At 38.9% G+C, this 19,653-nt stretch overlaps 2 protein-coding genes and 1 long non-coding RNA gene across 4 annotated transcripts; all 3 read left to right on the plus strand.

Moving 5' to 3' along the window:
• Nucleotides 1-4,622: 4,622 nt before the first annotated feature.
• On the plus strand, nt 4,623-8,590 carry LOC124203030. Its single transcript, XR_006878400.1, has 3 exons — nt 4,623-4,863; nt 5,042-5,126; nt 5,219-8,590. It is a non-coding gene; the product is annotated as an uncharacterized LOC124203030 (long non-coding RNA).
• A 3,934-nt stretch (nt 8,591-12,524) lies between these two features.
• On the plus strand, nt 12,525-14,644 carry LOC124203032. Of its 2 annotated transcripts, XM_046599604.1 has the most exons (8): nt 12,525-12,660; nt 12,725-12,872; nt 12,943-13,050; nt 13,117-13,200; nt 13,255-13,447; nt 13,557-13,700; nt 13,770-14,168; nt 14,234-14,644. In XM_046599604.1, the coding sequence occupies exons 2-8, from the start codon at nt 12,729-12,731 to the stop codon at nt 14,407-14,409; spliced, it is 1,248 nt and encodes a 415-aa protein (XP_046455560.1). In that variant the 5' UTR covers nt 12,525-12,660; nt 12,725-12,728; the 3' UTR covers nt 14,410-14,644. The 2 variants fall into 2 exon arrangements, with proteins under 2 accessions (XP_046455560.1, XP_046455561.1); XM_046599605.1 differs by having other exon boundaries at nt 12,569-12,872.
• Nucleotides 14,645-14,830: 186 nt separating this feature from the next.
• On the plus strand, nt 14,831-19,637 carry LOC124203031 (condensin-2 complex subunit D3-like). The gene is made up of 8 exons (XM_046599602.1): nt 14,831-16,326; nt 16,413-17,317; nt 17,392-17,525; nt 17,589-17,781; nt 17,849-18,121; nt 18,191-18,635; nt 18,709-19,010; nt 19,079-19,637. The coding sequence occupies exons 1-8, from the start codon at nt 15,132-15,134 to the stop codon at nt 19,415-19,417; spliced, it is 3,786 nt and encodes a 1,261-aa protein (XP_046455558.1). The 5' UTR covers nt 14,831-15,131; the 3' UTR covers nt 19,418-19,637.
• The last annotated feature ends 16 nt before the right edge of the window (nt 19,638-19,653 follow it).

Consider the following 19,653-nt stretch of genomic DNA (forward strand, 5'->3'; position numbering starts at 1 on the left):
GAAATGAATCAGTGATGCTGTCGCCCCTTTTGAATAGGCACAGTATAGAGAGAAAGATTGTCGTCGCTTTGAAAAGGAAAAAGGTCGTCGAGACCCATAAAAGAAAAAGTATTAGTACATAGGCTACTCTGCTGCTGCTGTTGACGGTGTGTAGCCATCGCACAAGATCTCCCACAGTTGGGAAATGCAACAAGAAATCTGATAGACCAGAGAGCTGCTGTACAGCACGCAATATCAAAGCGAAATAAACTAAAAGAAAAATCTGTAGTATATATAGCTTCGGTATATATACGCTCTTTGCTGCTATAGGTTGTTGTTGGCCTGCTGACATGCCACCGTCGAGATGTGTCTATCTATACATATAATAAAGAAATTGGAATCTATATAGTGGATGTTGGGGGTTGAAAGAAACAGCCGCCGCGGTTGGACCGAATCAAAGTGCGACACAAATTCAAATGCTTTTTTTGTATAGCGCTGGCTGGAAAAAAAATGAAATCGAAATAGACACACACAGGTATATACGTCATTCAAGTGTGCAGATTGAAATAGACTTTATAAGCTACTTTGCCTGTATATATACGTTCAATCCAATTTCTCGATAAATGCACAGAGCCAGCAGAGTGAAATGGAAATTGAATTAGGAGAGGATGAATAAGGGCGCGGTCGTGTATTACTTGACGTATCGTATACATTTCCGCTTTACATGCTGATGGGTGTGCATTATGTAACAGCATATCATCTAGCGCAGATTCTTCCTCGTCGGTGGATGCACTCTCGACATTCATATAGCAGACGCCACTCGATTAAAACACATCACCAAACTATTAGAGAGTCGACCGTGTGTATCAACGTTCTTCCAATACAGCTCGTACAATCTTGGCCGACTGCGTCTTCCAGTGCAGCACCCATGTCAGCAGCTGAAATCAGTCGCCATGGCAACACGACACACATATAGTCCAAAGTGACAGCCCAATCAGCGGACGACCCATCTGATGTGTATACGTACAACATAAACGTCTGGCATGATGAGGACCTGTAGGACGTGATATGATGGATGCCATCAACCGTATTCTATTTGCTGCAGCGGTTGATGGTTGGAATGCGCGTCAGCATCGTATCTATACTCGTGTGAAGATGTCATATCCGCTCACGACACGTCCGCGTCTAAATTATATAGCGGCCGGCCAGCCACACTATGGCTTCTAATAGCAGAAATGACGTCAGACGGATAATGTCTAACCGACTTGCGATATATAGTTACTAGTCCTATAAAGAATGTACTATGCCCTATCAAGGTAATACGACAGAGAACACATTATATTATACATGCGCCGCGAGTCAATTAACAATTTCATAAATACAATTAATTGATATACGAAATATAAGGACGTTGACGTGATTAGGGCCTTGATAATATCCATCAGCAGCTTGAACCTTTCCAATTAGTTTTCATTTGGGACCCACCGCGATATTCGTCAGTTCTCCAACAGCAAATTTTCATTATAAGCATATTATTTTGTTGTTTAATTTTCAATTAATTGTGGTTTTCATTAAGAGGCTCTTATTATTTAAAAAAAAGAAAATGCTGGCAAAGTATATTTATTAGGCTTTGCCATTTTTCTAAAACAAATATAAAAGCGCCGAATATAGATTTAATTATTCAAACTGAAGTTTAAGCTGACATGTGTGTTGCGGATGGCTGGTGAAAAATTTGGACAACTATATAAGGAATGAAAACAGATCTAGTTTATAGAGTCCGTTGGGACTTGCTGAAATCTAATTAAGTCTTGGCGCGTGTAATCCCATCCTAATAATCACCCTCATCCTCTATAGACTATGTCTACTCATCTCTATAGGTTACCTACTAGCATGCAATGCTGTTCCTTGTGAACCCACAAGTTGGCTGCTTTTCTTCCGGCGACAGCAAGTTATTAATTCCGCGTCTTTGTCATTCAAACTCGTACTAGTTCGCCAAGAGTCTTCACATCAGCACAGATGAGCAAAGAGACATGCGTAGTCATAATCAGCAGAAAGTGTCATTAGGTTGAATCATCATCAGACTGGAATAAGGCAAATCATCAACTGATGCTATAGGCCTACTTATAAGCTATTAGAAGATGCAGAGTGACTGAACACCATTTTGGCTAACATTTTAGCCATTTAACCATTTCGTTACATCATTGTCTGGAAAACAACTTGATCAGGCGTCTCTTGATTATTGCACCTCGTCGTCGACGTCGAGAGTCTCACGCGGGAGTTGCATTTTTATGGCGCGCGTTTCAAATTGGGGAATTGAGGTGGACATTGTTGAGGAGACAAATAACTCGACAGCAGCAGCCAAACAATGAGGAGGACGAGACATATACGGAGCGGAGCTCGTTAAAAATAAAACAATAGACACGCGTGTACTGTCCGGCATCAACTCCCGCGAGGGGGTCGAAAAAAGAAAATGAGACGTCGCTCGTTTGCGCTTCACGCTCGACAGCAGTCGACGTCCACCACCACCGGGATGGAGCGCGGTGGCAATGTAAAGAAAGAAGAAAAAAAGGTCCTACTATTTATTTATTTGTAATAATACTCTTGGCCTCTTCCGTCGATCCCATTGGGTTCATCAACAAGCGCACGCCAAAAGAAAAGAGAGTCGAAATTGCCCAGCAGTATATACGCCATTAAATTGGCATGCCAAACTAATAACATTATAGCCCGATAATCCCTCATTAGTCCTATTCCAACTGGAATGTACTATACAAGGCCATAAAAACATATTATGATTCGCCCATCAAACATTTCTAGAAAAAGAAGAAACAACCATTTTCTGTTGTCCGCAACTCATTATAAATGTCGTATAGTATCAACTAATATACATAAAAGTCAATATAGTATTAGTGTACTATAGCTGTATGTGTAGATTATATACATGAGCCGTCACGTCGTTGGCCTTCTAGCAGCAGCAATCAACAACTAAATAGGCGTGGCCTCGCTCGTTTCCGGCTCCTTATCCTGGGGAAAAGGCTTGAAATAACAAGCAAACGGAATATAACAAGTCTGTACCGTAACAATCTAGTATATTGAAGCTCGTCGTCGCCATCTTATCCGCCACGCACGTTTTCTTTTATCTCTTTCGCAGCATCTAAGAAAGAAAAAACAAGCCAACATCTTCTCTCTCGGCTGCTGTTTTCATGTTATAGCTGAAGTTGTGTTTTTCTGCTGAAATAGGCAAGACCGCCAGCAGAGGACATGGCTAATAACACATTTCTTTTATTGATAGAAATAACAAGATCTATGATATTAACAGCACAAAGTTTCTCTTTGATTAGAACCACCATCAGAAAGATAGTTTTGGTCGTTTGACAGCACGCGTGTCGTAATTTCTCGTTTCGCCAGAACTAGCTGGACTTAATTAATGAAACCGCGCTATCAAAACACATTCGATAAACGTATTAATCGCTCACACATAGGTTCCCCCACGCGCCCGAGCGATGTTGGGCGTTTTGTTATTTCCAGCAGATGTTGTTGTTGTTGTTATAAATGTTGTCCTGGTACTCCTGGACTCTCTCCGAGAAAAATGCTGAACTGCCGCTCGTTGTGTATACGCGTGTATATACATTCCGAGAGATTGCGCAAATGTTTTCGTTTGCTATATACTGCATTCTGTAACGAACACATCAGCTGGGCGCAACTATTTCAGCTATTTTTACATTTTCTCAAAACACTAATAACTCGACATGAATTCACTTTGTTTTTAATTAATTTCGATCCCTTCGACCTGTTTGAATATTTTGAGTTTTAACGGAAAGTTGCTAGAGATACTCTCGTTTTGTCAACCAGCACGAACGCACGGACACACAGGTATAATTCAGAGAACTGTTGCTGTTCAAACAATCAGGACATTCATTAAAAATTGTCCTATAGCGACAGTGTAGGTATGTGTGTGTGTACAAATAAGCAAATGACTATAGAAGCACGATTCCGACATTTGCAAATAAAATACTATCCAAGAAGCCTCCGAGTCTAATTGAATGTATTTATTATATAAGTAGGATTACATTTTACATCAATTAATTCATTCCTGGAGTCAGAATCAATTTTCAATTTTATTTGTTTTTTTTTTTTTTGCTGTTGTTTTTCCACGAAAGTTGGAGGGATTGATAAAGTGAGTTTTGACATAATATTAGCTATGCAACCTTATTTCCCTACACCCACTCAAACTGGCGAAAAATCCAGCAAATGACGTCATTGCGAATTCTCTGCCACCTACGCACCCGCGGGAGCTCATTTACCCCACCCACGGAAAGAATAAAATTTTAATTGCAATCAAGATCCAAGAAAATGTGGTTCAAAGTTACACAATAGTTTGATTTTGGCGTAGTTAGTGATAATCGTGCAAATTCTTACTTTTATTGGTTTTTTATCTTGACTGTCGTTGGTGTAATAATTTGCCGAGTCGCCGAACGATTTATAATAAAATAATCCCGATCGGTTCAGTCACGACGTCGAGCAGGGGTGAGAAAACTTTTTTAATCGTTTATTGATTGGTTTGTTTGTTTGTTTGTTTTAATTACGAGAGGGGTCGATTTTTATCATTTCTATCGATAATCGATATCTTAGATTGGAAGAAAAGTGTCGTCTGCTTAACTTTCGTTGACAAGAAAAAAGCACAGGAAAAAGAGACGTAGTTTTATCAGTTTTATAAAGGTTAAAAATGAAACGGAACCAACGAAACGATCACTTTTTTGGAAACCTGTGTGCACGAAATAAAACAAGTAACATTACAAACATGTGGTCTCTTTATGTCAACTCTTGATGGAATCACAGACTAAGAGGGGTGGAATCGATTCATGCACACTCCATGCTGTTTGGCAGGTAAATTAATGCTCAGATTGTGAATCGAATGATAATGGGAGCAGAAATAGAAACCCTGTTCCAAATTTGTAACTATTAGTTTATGACTAGCATTCAACTGCATACAACTAGCATGTATGCTGTATGCCCCCTGCCGATGCATGTTGGTTTCCATTATGTAACCTTTTCGTTTGTGCAGATTTTACACCCCTCATAACCACAAGATTATTTGCAAGTTTTGCTTGTGATGGATCATCAGCAGCAATCTGAACATCATCACTTGGGTAATTCAATTTTGTTACTTTTTTTAAACCTGTGTCCTGCTTGTTATATAATGTCATTAATTTTTGTAATCAACTTCTTTATTTTGATTTAGATTACCAACATCTTCTTTGATGGGCAAAAACTACCAGCCGAGTGACGGATCTCTTCTTATTCCCCCTTTCTTTGAATGTCCTTGTGTACACCCATGTGAGTGTGGGTGTATTCACGAGGACCCCCTTTTCTCACTATTCTGACGTGTGGATTTAACTTTTTCACCGGATGGATGGAAGCACTTGTAGATGGATGCCTGGCTGTGGATTTCCCAGGCTTAAAGGTAGGACAAATTTATGTCTATTCTTTCTTTTTTTTAACTGTTTGGTGGCGTTGACATTATAAATCGTTAACATTGTGCGGAGTACGATTATTCCTGAGCTATAGGCCCTTGACTGGAACTTTTCCCTCTTTTATTTTGTCTACTCAGTTAGCAGTTAGGGTTCATTAAATAATCAATGTAAACTTAAAATTGAAATTATTGAAAAAACCAAACTCATTTTGTAGAACGACTGCAGATCAGGTCCTGTTTTTGTGCCTCGCAACTTTGTCTGTAGGTAAACAATCAATTTCAAAATGTTTTGAACTTTTAACTAGTTCATATCCTCGTGTGGAATGAACGAACATTGAAATGCCAATCGTAACTTTCGGTATACGAAGGCAATCAGACTTTTTTTTCGGTTGACTTTTGACACGTGTAGGTATAATTATATTTTAGGCCAAAGTGGATTCACTAGAAATTCCAAACACTTTCACAAGGCAATTCGAAAATTAACTATAGCCAAAATCGAGTTATATGTATGATTGTAAATCAAATGAACATGTTGCGTCTTTGAATTTTGATGCTGCTGGCTCAAGTAGTATTGGATGTTGTAGTTTTGTTACGTGAATGATTTGTTTGATTTCCCTAAAAAATTCATGCCCAGCACGTACAATATTTATGATTCCCGCAAAACGTGCTGATTGTCCCAATTTAAAATTCAAACACTGCAGATTGCAAAAGATAAGGGCATGTACAGCATCTGCGAAAATCAATATTTACGCGGGCTTTGAAAATGAAGAGAAAAAGAGATATGTGTATTGCATTACCGCTTAAAAATGAAGTACGCTCGGATGGTTAAATTCATTTGAAAATAAATGAGATGACGGAAGTAAACAAGAAACGTTTCTTTATGAAGTTCATGTGCGAGTTCGTCAAGTTCCATTTTCCATGAACTGAAAGTGAAATCAAGTCGCTGAAAGTAACAAATTTGCTCTCATTTACGCTGTAATTCCAAGTTGATTTTCTGTCTGTGCATGTCAAGCGATTTCCTATCTTCTATTTCAGTCGAAATGGAGTGTTTGTCGAGCAAGAGAAGTGAGTTTATATATGTCCGTCTTAGTAATCGGGATACCTATACATGATCATCCATCATTCACTTTTATTTAGTGAATTATTTATTATTCCGCTAGAGTCATCTTTTTTCTAGACGACAAAGTCAAAGCAAGTTTTTGATCACTGTTTCAAACTTTTTCCCCTTCGTTATTATCGCATAAGAGAATAATAATTTAAATGACTTGTTTTCCATGTCGAACGAAGATTGAACCCATTTCAAGATCGGAAATAAAGAAAGGCTTGACTGGGAGAAAGAATAGGGACAAGGGAAGCCGTTTGTAGTGTTATTCTCTCCAATACAAGGTACACACTTATGTAAACTCCTAGATTAGATGCCAGAGGAATACGAAAGTGGAACCGAGTGCCTCAGACTTTATATGTTCAAGAACAGCCCGTCCCTTCAAGTTGTGATCTTCTTATTCAAACTTATTACAGGTCCTTTATTTCTTGCAGAGGGGAAATTTAAAAGACTTTGACTTCAAAGCACTAGACATGTAAACCTTTAGAGATGGTGATGGCGACTTATTACGACGGTTGCCTGATTTGAAACTTGTTACGTAATGGGATCCTTTGATTCGGTCGTCTGTATAATAACTATAGCAACTTCTCATCCGCCAGGCCGTTTTTTTCTTGTGGTTCAGGAGGGATTTGATGGCTCCTTGACACTCGCTAAGTTTTGTTGTTTGCTACTTGTTCTCTCGCTTATCCCCACTCCGCATGATCAAGTTTGTGACACAGTTGTCACGAGATGGCTTTTTGTGAGCCGAGCCATTTAAGATGTAGCACAGACTGATAAGACTCTTTCGTACCAAACTTGATATTTCGTGTATAATCAACAGGTTTATGCTTCCAGGGAAACCCTGTACACACACAAGCTCAAGAAACTAAGATGTACTAACCGACCTGGATTGTGCGGTACTCTGTCGAGTATTTTTTTTTAGTATCTATGTAATTTCTTAGCGACTGTTGCCTATAAGTAAAGAAGAAAATAGCGGAAATTATGTACCTGTTGCATTTAAATGCTTACGTAGAAACATACAGACATGTCCATCAATAGAACCGAAATAGATGGCCTTTTAAAAGAAAAAATTGTATTTTAAATGACTAAATCTTATTTAATCAAATGTTAACTGGGGTAGATTTAAAAAAAAAAAATAATAATAATTTTTCGTTCATCTAGTCGATTTACTGTTGATCTTGACTTGAGTGAAAATCATTTCTTCCAAGTATCCGGGATCCGAGATTTCCCAGTAAAATTTTCCCAACTGTCAGACCAGCACAATGGATCAGTTTGCTGAGACATGTAATGCGCACATTAATAATATGATGCGTTAGATGAGTAACGGGGATGAGTAGCTGATGTCTGATAGTGAGAGAAAACGGGGGCGTGTTAATCTAAAAAAATTCAGTCAATTTGCTTTTTTCCGTTTCGCTTGCAGTGCCACATTACCCTAATTGGTTTTCCTTCGCCATGGCTGGATTTCTTGTTTCCCCCTGGTGGGTTTTTATTTATCTTGTATTTCATACGCTGTGATTCGAAGAATCGTCGTGCGACTTTGATTCCAGTCTAAACGCCGTAAAAGCCACCCAACCACTCTCGAGCTCTGCCTATACTACTTATTTCTTTCATAATGAATGGTGATGTATAAGAACGGTGTAAAAAGACGGGCAGATTAAAACTTTAATCCTTCACAGCAAACGAAGCGAGCCAAAAGACAGCCGCGTTGCCTCGCGACCTTAAAGAAGGAGAAAATCAACACATTATTTAAGTCTGGTGAACCAGAAAGAGCATCAGCCATTATAAAGGGCAGCGCAGCAAGATGCGAGATCAAAAGAGTCGGCAGCAACTTCCGTGGCTCAGCTATATCTATAGGTATAGAACTTGTTCCACTCGTTGATCCTTTTTTAGTATTGGCCTTGTGATCTCAACACGCGGATATTTCTAGTTTTATACTACCAACTCCCACATCTTCGACGTTATCGACATCAAAGCCTTCGAAGCCATTGGGTTCCAAACTTAAAATATCTTTTGATGTCTTTTTAATAAGTCGAAATTCTGTTGGGATCGTCATAAATCTCGAAAATTTCGACAGTTAATAACCGCGTTATTGTATATAGGGTGTATAATAATAAAAGCCGCTCATAAATCAAGTGACGATCACAAAGTCGGTCGCCAAATTCGAGCTCATTAGCTTTTGAATATTATTGAATAAAACCTATAGTCCTGAAAGCTATTTTGCGAGAAAATGTCTAGCCTTATTACCCCTTTTTCTACACTTGACGCACCCATTGAATTGGATAACTTGTTACTTAATAGTTTATGACTCTGAAACATTGAAAAAAATAACAACTTGACTTTCCCATTGTGCAAGAGTTGATGGCCCACCATGTTGAAAGGCTTCGCCATACATTTGGCTGAATTGAAAAATACAGTCGAGACCCAAGTCTTTAAAGAATTGAATCAAAGTCTAAAGATTTTCGGCCTACTCGCAGGTATATTAGTTGCCTACTGATATAAGAAGTTTGTCATTTCTAGGAATCACGTTGGGTGCTGCTGCAGGCTAATGTATTAAGAGTGCTTATCAGATATGAAAAATTCTCTTTGCTGAAACAAATTTAAACGTGCATCAGCAACCTTTGACATTTTGTCATTATTTAAACTGTTTCTTCACACCCACATCACGGTTCTTCTATATGCCCTTTTAGAGTAGTGCATTAATATGCACCCGGCTGTAATTGAACGCATTTTCTCGTAGCCAATAATTGACAAGCTGCTCAATCTGGTGGCAAAAGATTCCGCTCATATCTGTGCCGTGCCGTTCTTTATGGCAAAGAATCCATCCGCCTTTTGTTCCGTGAACGATTTAGGGCAAGTCATATTACCGACCAAGAAAGGCAATTGGCTTCAGTGCTGTTTCCCCGGCAATAATATAATATCGGCGGCAAATCCAGTCTTTGTTTTTTCTCTTTGGCACGCTCGAGCTCCTCCAATTATTTCATATGTCCTCCATAACCGAATCTGAATGCGTAGACAATCGACGTCGTGGTTGAGTCTGAACTCGTCGCTTTTTTTCAATATCCCAAAAATGTCGCTCAGTGCTTTTTATTTCTCATTAAATTTTTCCCTTTTTGGGGCCAGTATCAATGCGGCACGTGCATAATTTATTGGCACCAGACGCTTGATGGCGATCGATCCACAGCAGACTTGGCTGATATATTGTCAATCGCATTTTATTTGTTAATGTATACAGGGGAATCAAATATCATCAGACGGTTCAGAAATGTATAGGTTATTGCCGTCCGATGAAGAAAAGCTGCCAGATGCTGCGTTTCCACAAGAATCGATATTAGACCTATTAATATGTAACCATATACCTCGTCACTCTGCTGGGCATTCATTAATAACCCAGCCAGAAAAGGCAATATAGATGAGCGCCCAGCAGCGATGGGTTGGTGCTGGCTATAGAGAATTCCAGTGGGTACTTTGTCTTCCTTCCGTCTGGCTCACGACAATTGATGAGCAACAGAAAAGAGCAAAACCGGAAACATAATAGCATTTCCCCAATATCCGGATTGATTGTTTTGTGGCAGTAGAAACTGAATAATAATGCTTGTGTTGTTGTAAAATTGAAATTGGCGACCGTGTATACTTTCAAGTCTGACTTTAAGTTGTTGTTTGAAAAGTTCTTTAAGGTCATACGGAAAAGTCAACCAAGAAAAATACGGAATTACCGCAGGCGGGTTTGATTTCGTCTTATACATATCGTAACCAAAAATGTGAGTGGAATTATCTTTTCCGTTGAAATATTCCAAGCATAATTTAAATTTTAGACAATCAGAGTGTTCCTGAGTGATGTATCAAAATATGTACTACTACGAATAATTGACGCTGAGTGCTTTGGCAAATGCAAAAGCCTTTGAATTTAAGACATTTACGTGTGACGTAAGAATGTAGTCGCATCTGTTACGCAATACATATTTTTATGCAAAGGTTTATGCTCCGATGTTTTGAAAAAGAGGAAGTAAACTTCGCGCGGGAGTTTCAAAAAAAAACTTTAAATGTGCAAGTTTGCAAGATGATGTAGGCGTGTCCGTATCAATCGGGTCCCAGCGGATATTAAGTAACATTGTATGAAAACCGGGAAACCCAGTTAAGCAAACCAATCATCCCCCTCCGTATTTTTCGTTTATGTTTATCAATGTTAGTGGTTGGAAAAACCTTTCACGCGTGCGGTAGTCATCTGTTTTGTGCCGTTGGAATCAAATACGAAACACGCAAGAATATATGGGCACCGGTGAAAAAATTGTCAGTTACCTGCGCTGCGTTAGCAAGATAACCGAAGGGATGTTAAGTAACTTTTTTTCCATTAAAAAATAAATCTAAAAAGAAGGTGACCTATTCTGCTGCAACCAGATTTAAAAATTAAGCTGAATACTTATTCGAATTCTCTTATTTTTATCTCAGACATTTAGCAGATACCGAATAATTGGATGTCATCGATGGGATTTGAACCCGGGACTCCGGCGTTTCAGTTGAAGATTATACCATTAAGCCATTAGATGATGTTTTGATAAAATGTTATATTGTTAGAATTTCTCAGCCAATACTTTTTTAGGATATGATTTACTTCCGGAAATAGTTTGGTCAGGACATGCGACCATGGTGTAATGGTATAGCATCTAGCGTTGTATCCAAATGTCCCGGGTTCGATTCCCACTTCCGCCATAATGTCCCCCATTGTTGTTCCCCATATCGCCCTGTATAATATAACCATGCATGTACTAACCCTTACTAATACCAACTACCAACACTACTACTAACTACTAACTAAAACCAACTACTGACACCACTACTAACTACAAATTACTAATTAACACCAACTACTAACAACTTATATGCGCTGTAGCATATTAAAAAAAAAAAAAACTTGAGATAAATTCGTTGGGGCAAGTCAGATCGATTATCATCGTAAGACGTGGGACACTCTTGTACGCCGTAGTACTCGAGGGTTGGCTACTGCTGTAATAGACCGGTATGAGAGATGGCGAACCCTGAACGAAAAAACCTTTTGAATTCAATTTTTTTGAAAACATCTCATCATATTCTATATATAATTTCTCCTCTGGCTTTCATCTAGAAGATAACAAATAGGGGAAAAGAGCCAGAGAATAAAAACTACGTCCATGTCTAAGAATGTATAAGGGGAAAGACGAACAAGATACATATTTCGGACGCAAAAGACTAGAAAAAGCAACAAGTTATGCTTATTGCAATTGTGACTGCTAAAACACTGAAGACATTTTATTTTATTTTTGCTTGAATGACCAATTTTAGCGCTAGATGGCTACAGCTGTTATGGCCATCTAGTGAGACAATCAACAACTAACCCATACCAGTAAAAAAAACGTGATTAGAAACCCTTCGGGTAATTCAAATGATTTTTAGGGCGCCCAAAGTTTTTAATATGCTAGCATCAATTTTTGTTTCATATTACGGGACACAGTATTATTCTTTAATTTTTAATCATTGTTTTATTTTATTAATGCAAATGTGTGTTTTGCAGTTTACGTCGTTGTTATTACAAGCTAAAAATAAAATTATATTCTGGAGGTGGTTCAAACTAGAAAAAAATAGGGAGGGAAATAAAAACGTAATAGGGCATAAGAATATAAAAATATTTTAATGATAACTTATTAAGAAAAAAATTTAAGTTAAGTAGAAAAAAAAATTCAGATAAGGTCGGACCTAGAGGGAAACTCGCGAGCGAAGCGAGGGGTCGGATTAGAAGACTTTCAAACTGAAGGTAAAAACGCGCGTGGATACCAATACCAATATATTCTGTAGGAGAAAATGTAAATTATTTAAAAAATCAGGTGTCATTGTGCCAGATGAAGATTGAAAAAAAATATATAATTTTAAGAAACACATTTTTAAATATTCGAGTGGTCTTAACAATTTACATATTCCAATTTTGACCATGTGCTTCCTGCATAAAAAGAATTACGTAGCTAAAAAAAAATTCAGTTATGTCGTCTGCTCGATAAATTGTAAAACAGTTACCACGCGGCCAGATCGTGTATGGATGAACAAAAACACATAGGCTGACAGACATTTTAGAACTGCTTCTGTATAACCAAATATTTCATTCTTATTCCTGAATTTGTATTAATAATGTTGTGATTGGAAAATAGTCACATGTCAAAAATGAATAGAGAGCCCCCTAAAAATGTGTACAGCAACAACAGACTTAGGAAAATTGCACCTGCTGCAGATCATGGCACTACAAGTCGATCGTCTCATCATCAGCATACTTCTGCTCCCGACAACAGCGTTGTGAGGGTACTACAAAATAAATAAAACATTTCTTTGTGTAGTTGGTTGTTCTAGAATGATCTCCTAAACATTTTAGATCAGCAACAAACCTCGGGAAACAAAAGTGGACAGATCTCTACATTTCAACAAAAGCCAATCGAAATATCAAAAACATTTTGAGCCCAATTCACCAACTAAAACTTTGGTGAGTTTCGTCACTTAACAGTTCAAGTTGTAAACAAATTCAACATTGTGTTTTGTTTCATTAAAGAGTGAGGTAAAGGCGCCCAAAAGGTTAAATGAAGGTCCTGTTATGAGACAGTCTCTACTCAACTTGAAACATCCATCTCGTCCAGTAACTTTTAAATGTTCACAATAATAATTCCAACTACTAACTTTAATTCTACAGGGAGATTTGGGTATTCCACTTGCACACAGTTATGTCCAAAGAAAGGTTTCCAATAATACACAATCCCTTCATCAACCAATTGACAAAAAGCCAAGGAAAAATTTTGACTATTTAGAACAACAAAGTTCCTCCTTTGGCGTGAAACGTGGTCGACTGCATTCAGATAATCTCCCCGTTTGGAGTCCGTTTCAAGGTAAATAAAAAAATTTTTGACGTTTTTTTTTAAATCATTTAATCTTTTTAAAATGGGAATACTAAAATTCGTTTAAAATAATTTTTAATCGTTTCATGTATCATGCTAGATTCTCCTAAGCAATTGCCTGACGAGGTTTCCCGCAGTGAACTGTTGAGTGTGAATGAACATGTCCAAGGTTTTAAGACAGCTCTTGCAGATACCTTTGAGGAAGTTGTCAAGGACAATCCTGAATTTGTGACGGCTACTTTGAGTAAGCCTATAAGCAACTAATCGATGAGTGATTTTGCTTTCAACTTATAGAATGATTGTATTATTGCAGGAGCCAAAGAAGAATTGCTTAAGAAACTACGATCGTACGCACAAAGACAGCACGAGCCAGAGGTTGACGAGGATCATATCGACGACATGGACGAGGTTATCGGCGAATCGGCAATCTCAGTCCCTGAGCAGCTGAAGGATTCTTACCGTGTACCGTTTGATTCCATGTCCAATCGGTCACAGGATACTAGTGTATTCTCTGGAGAGTCGAGCCAACTGAAAACACCGCTACCTTTGACCTCGAACTTTGTGGCGACAGCACACTCATCAGCGGCACCTGCTGCTCATCGTTTCAAATCTAATTTTACACCTCGCCAATTCCTGCCCCGTTTTCAACGAGGATTAGGAATGAGCAGTAACGGCAGTGTCCCATTGGCATCCGATACAGTTTCGTCTAAAGGTAACCGTTTTAGATTTCATTTAGCTTATTTGCCCTGAGTGATTTGTTTTCGATTCCGAATGAAGGGTCATTGGAGGGAAATCTTTCTTTGAGCCAACATCACTATAAGGACTACCCAGAAGATAAATCCGAGTCATTTGATTCCCGTCTACCTACATCCAATCGAGATAAGCAGCCTTATTACCCTCAGTACTATTCTTTGTCGCATTTTCAAGATCATTCAAACAATAGGCCTTACTAAAGTCCATAGAAGATTTTTTTTAAAACGAAACGCGTCTAAATTTGAAGTACATTTTCCTTTTTTTCCTTTTTTTTGCAGTATATAATGTAACATGAGAATGAGCAGTGTCGATACTCAAATTCATTTTAGGGACAGTTTTCATGTTTTAAACCTTGTTTGACATTAGGGTGGAGAACGTTTCGAATTTTATTTTTTTGTTGAAATCAGCACAATACAAACCGCCGGTCGATTGCAATCCAAATTTTAAAATTCCGGCCGGAAGCATTCCGCACAAAAATAAATTGAGCAACAGCCGTTGTTCTCTGAGACTGGACTCTGTACTTCATGATTTAGTCGTCACTCGTTCATGACTTGTTCTTAGGTGTCTACATGTGATGTCGTACCACCAATAATAAATTAAATCAACACTTACCACTAACCAGGTAGCAGGTAATTTTCAATGAAACGTGAAATCTTGGTGAATGCTGGTGATGTGGCTAATCAAATGCATTAGATTTGAACTCATCGGCTGCTATCGGGCTGATTATAGCAAACGTCAATATATTTTTTGGTTAACTTCGATATTGATCCTTAAATTTCAATGTCCTTTTTTTAATTTTGTTATACTTAAAAAATAAAAAATGATTAATCTAGAATACTTTTTTGTTTAAATTTTAATAAAGGAAACCTGGTGACGCTGCGTCTGTGTTTTGAAAATCTGATTCGGTAGAGTCGTAATAAAAATGGAAGATAACGTTGAAATTTACCAACAAACTGTAGCTTCAGAATTGGATTGTTTACAATTGGATAAACTTGAAACAGAATGGATAAAGGAAGTGATCGACAACGACTTTTTGCAGTTTCAAGACATTCCACTGCTTTATGATGAAATTCTGGAAGAATGCCATATCACTTCACGATTAATTCATTTACAGAAAGCTTTTTTGCTGTGGTTAGAATCAAATAAGGGATCATCTGAGGATAGTGATGAGGTTTCTACAGCTACAAGACAGTCACTAGGTGGTTCACTGATGCCAGAAAATACCTCCGCTGCTGTCAACATCAACCTTACAAACAATGGGTCCCGCTTCTGGAGTTTTCTGTTTCAAGAGAAGAAAGTGAATATCCAAAGTCTTTTAGCTCTCATTGGTTTCTTTATTGACAGAGGTTCAACACTTTCCAGCACCCATGAAGAACGCCAAAGATGTTTTGAAGCTGCCCAAATGTATTTCACAATGATATGCATACCCGCGAGCATGGCTTTCAGAGTCTTTCATCAAATGCTCTATATGAAGGCATTGCAACTTGTCCAACTATATGTGCAGACTAGAAAATATGCACAGAAAAGTGCACTTCAATCTCAACAAGCTAAGAAAGGTCACAAGCAAACACAGCCTGAAGCAGAATTTGAAGATGAAGAAGAAGGAGAAGCTCCGATTGGACCAGAGGAAATAGCTGCTGTTGAAAAAGCCATGTCAAGGTTTTTGGATGCTTTATTTTTGGTTGCTCAGCATCTCTCCTTCAAACGATATCCTAACATTTTAAAAGAAACTGTTGAATGCATACTACCAGCAATTATCAACCTAGATAGGGGAGCAGTGAGTTTGAAGGCTCTTGAAATCATACACAACTTCTGCAATCCACTTCATGGTGATGCTGTCCAAACTGTCCATCACGTCTTTGTACATATTTTACCGTACCTGGTGCTTGATCCAAGTGAAAAAGACTTAAATAACAAGAATTTGGTGGCCTTAAAAGATATCAGCTTCAATTTAGTCAACAGCTTCATCTCCAAGTTCGGAGAGATCATTTACCCTCTCTTGCATGGACTTATTAAACACGTTTGTGTCGAAGTCGTCGATAGAGCAGAGTATCGTCATAAAACAGCCCAAACAGCTCTAGATTTGCTCCAACTTATTCCAGAAGAGCACCGACAAGGTATTTAATTATTCTATCATTTTAAATTGTATATATTGAAAATAACTTGATTTTGTTTTTTAACTATTGTTATTATTATTTTCTAGGGACTATCCGTTGGTTCCTATTACTTGCTCACACGGAGCAAGCCTTCCTTCGTCTGTTTTCTTTGGAAATACTGTCAATTCTATTGCAAAACGGCCAAATTGACATGCTCACTTTTGCTGTTATCTTTGGCCAATGCTCCGATCAGTCAGCAACTGTTAGAGCCAAAGCACTTTCCATACTGGGTGAATGTATCGAGTCGAGCGATCGCTCTGTTGTTGAAATATTCGACATAATTTTTAGTGAAGAAGTAGATAGACAAACAACTGGCGCCGAAGAATTAGAGGAAGAAACTGACATTGTGGAACTTTTGCAAGGAGAGGAGCCCATCAACATTACTGCTGCGCTTTTGCCTAAAGCATCTGTTATTATGAATCTTCTCAAGGAGCGTGCCGTCGACGAAAAAGTCCATGTGCGTAAGAATGCCCTGCAATTGCTGCTCTCGGTCACTCGACGACATAGACGCTATCTTACTCAAGATTTTGTTAAACTCCTTGGAAATGCGTGCCGTGACGTCGCTATGCTCATTCGTCGCAATTCAGCTCAAATGATGACAGATCTTTTGTGCGAACACTCAGAAAATGAAGCCGTTCAAAAATTATGGGCTCGATCGGTACTACCCTTGGTAATCGATGGTGAGACGCGTGTGCAAGAGAAAGCACTTGAATGTATATCGCGATCATTGGTCGGGAATGACAGCCAGAAAGGTTGGATTCTTTTAGAAGTCATCATCGAACTAGGTTTGGACATCTATTTGAGCAAAGCCGTCGAAATGTGGTCTCGTCAACAACAAATTCCAGCTCAGCTTTTACGAACTCTACTTTCAAACTCCGAGCAGCGTCCCCGAGCTGCACTAACTCTCGTCGCAATTTTCGCTCGCCATGCGATCATTGACAACAACGTCAAGGTATTCAAATATATAGTCTATCATTCTACAAACACGCCAAAACAGTCCTACACATTTGCTTTACATGTTTACAGAAATTTGCCCTTGATTATTTGCAAGAAAACATTGGATCAACAAATTCGGTGAATATTTATTGTATACAGCAAGTATACAAAGTGATTGGAGCAACTCTACCTAGCATGAGCAAGGAAAATGTACAAACAATACGGTATATGAAGATTCTCTGCAATAGAATATTCATTTTTTAATTTATAACATTTTATCCTTCCAGTGAAATTTCAAGCCGCTTCGTTGCCAATTCGCAATTATCTACAAACGTGATTACCACTGCTTGCGACATGGTCGTGTTTTGTATTCAGCAGCAAGTAGCCGATGAAGACAAAGCACGCAAAGAAGCTGCTGAATGGGCAGGTGAAATTATATCCAGTTCCGGTGAATTTCTTAGCATCCATCTCAGAAAACAAGTATGCACCATTTAGTATTTTTTACTGGATAAAAATACTAAAGATGTTTACAATGTAACTTTTTCAGGAAAATGTTTCGCCAGAAGAGGAAGAACAATTGGCACGACGGATTCTCACTCTAGGCTGTGTTGGCCTGCACTGTCCGCAACAAGTAAACAAACGACACTTCTTGCTGTTGCAACACGCTGCTTTTCAACCAGACGAGAGTGGAGTCGATGCTCCGATTCCTTTATCACAGCCGCAGTCACAACCCAAACGAAAACTTCCTCCACGTTTACAAGCAGCCGCTGTCATTTCGCTGGGTAAACTCAGCGTTCAACATGAAGAGATGGCTAAGCGGGTATACGTTTTTAGAATTGATCCATTTTATGTGGCTTGACTTATTCATCTCCTAAAACGTTTCTCTCAGCTCATTCCTGGTTTGGGTCGTTTACTCGAGACGACGCCACATGAGGCTGTCCGCAACAATATCGTATGCTGTTTGTGCGATTGGGTTATCCGTTACGCGACAGCCATCGATCCTGTTATGCCTCAAGTAACGGCCTGTTTACGTGACCCAACTCCCGCTGTGAGGAAACAAACTCTTGTCTTACTGATTCACCTCCTCCAAGAAGACTATCTGAAGATCCGGGGCACATTCTTTTTCCGCATCCTGCAGCTGGCATGCGATGACGATGAAAGTTTACGGGACCTGGCTCTTTTTTATGTTACCCAGCGTTTACTCCATAGACGACCTACCATTATCCAGCAACACTTCATTGAATGTGTATTCCATTTTAATGACTACAAGGGTCACCCAACGTACAACCGACATGCTTTAACGGATCGAGAGAACAAACTATTTTCCATTGCTGGTCTGTATACATTTTTCCTTTGCTCACTTTAGATTCCGAAATAATTTACCAAATTTGCTTATGTAAATTCCAGGACAACAGCATAGCCGTCGTCGATTTCAGATCTATCAGTTTATGCTTCAGAATTTAGACGACGAGGCGAGATTTCAGCTTACATTCCGACTTACACGCGATGTGCTCCATGGTGTTGTTGAAGAAGTTATGTCTCTCAAAAACGCTTCCACTGAGGCTGTGTTGAAAGATGCCCTGGCTGTACTATCCTGCGACGACATCAAACTAGCCTCTCTGTCAGCTTCAACGGATGACGATCCCGTAGAGAATGAAGATATAGCTCAAGCTATCGTTCAGTCCACAAAAAAGGCTATTATCGCGCAGGTTAGTACTCAGATATTTCGTCTTTTTCGATTTACTAAGTCAACACTTTTCGTTGGATTTGGCGATAGGTCGTAAAACGGAATGTTATCGAAAACATTGTACCGATTGTTGTAGCTTTGAAGCGCAAGCTAGCTGCTAATAAATCCTCACTGATGGGCAACTTAATGCTTTTTCTACGAGAGTTAATGAAGGACTATAAAGATGAGATCCAAGAAATCTTAGCAGGAGATCGACAGCTAATGGTTGAAATTGATTTGGACATGAAACGATTTGAACAACAAGAGAGGATGGAAGCCGAATCGCCAACACCCCGAGTAGATCGAACCATACCACCCCCAGAATTAGTTAATCCACGTGAGGATGAGCAAGTAAGAGTTCAATCGAAAGACAGGCAATGCCAAGGGTGACAGAAGAGGAATTTCCACCAACGTTCTGCTCCATCCTTATCTTCAAGACTCATCCAGCTTCACAGCTTCAGACCTTCAGTGCTTCTTATGCTGCTGGTAGTCCTGCTACAGAACTTTTCTTGCTTCGCTGGCGAGTTGGATCACTTCAGTTGCTGTGTGACACACCTGCAGTCACTCAACACCGGATTATGGCCAGGTACCGGACAATTGACTTATTTTCGTAGATTATCTAATAG

This window comes from Daphnia pulex, chromosome 9, assembly GCF_021134715.1.
Source record: "Daphnia pulex isolate KAP4 chromosome 9, ASM2113471v1".
Taxonomy (NCBI): Eukaryota; Metazoa; Arthropoda; class Branchiopoda; order Diplostraca; family Daphniidae; genus Daphnia; species Daphnia pulex.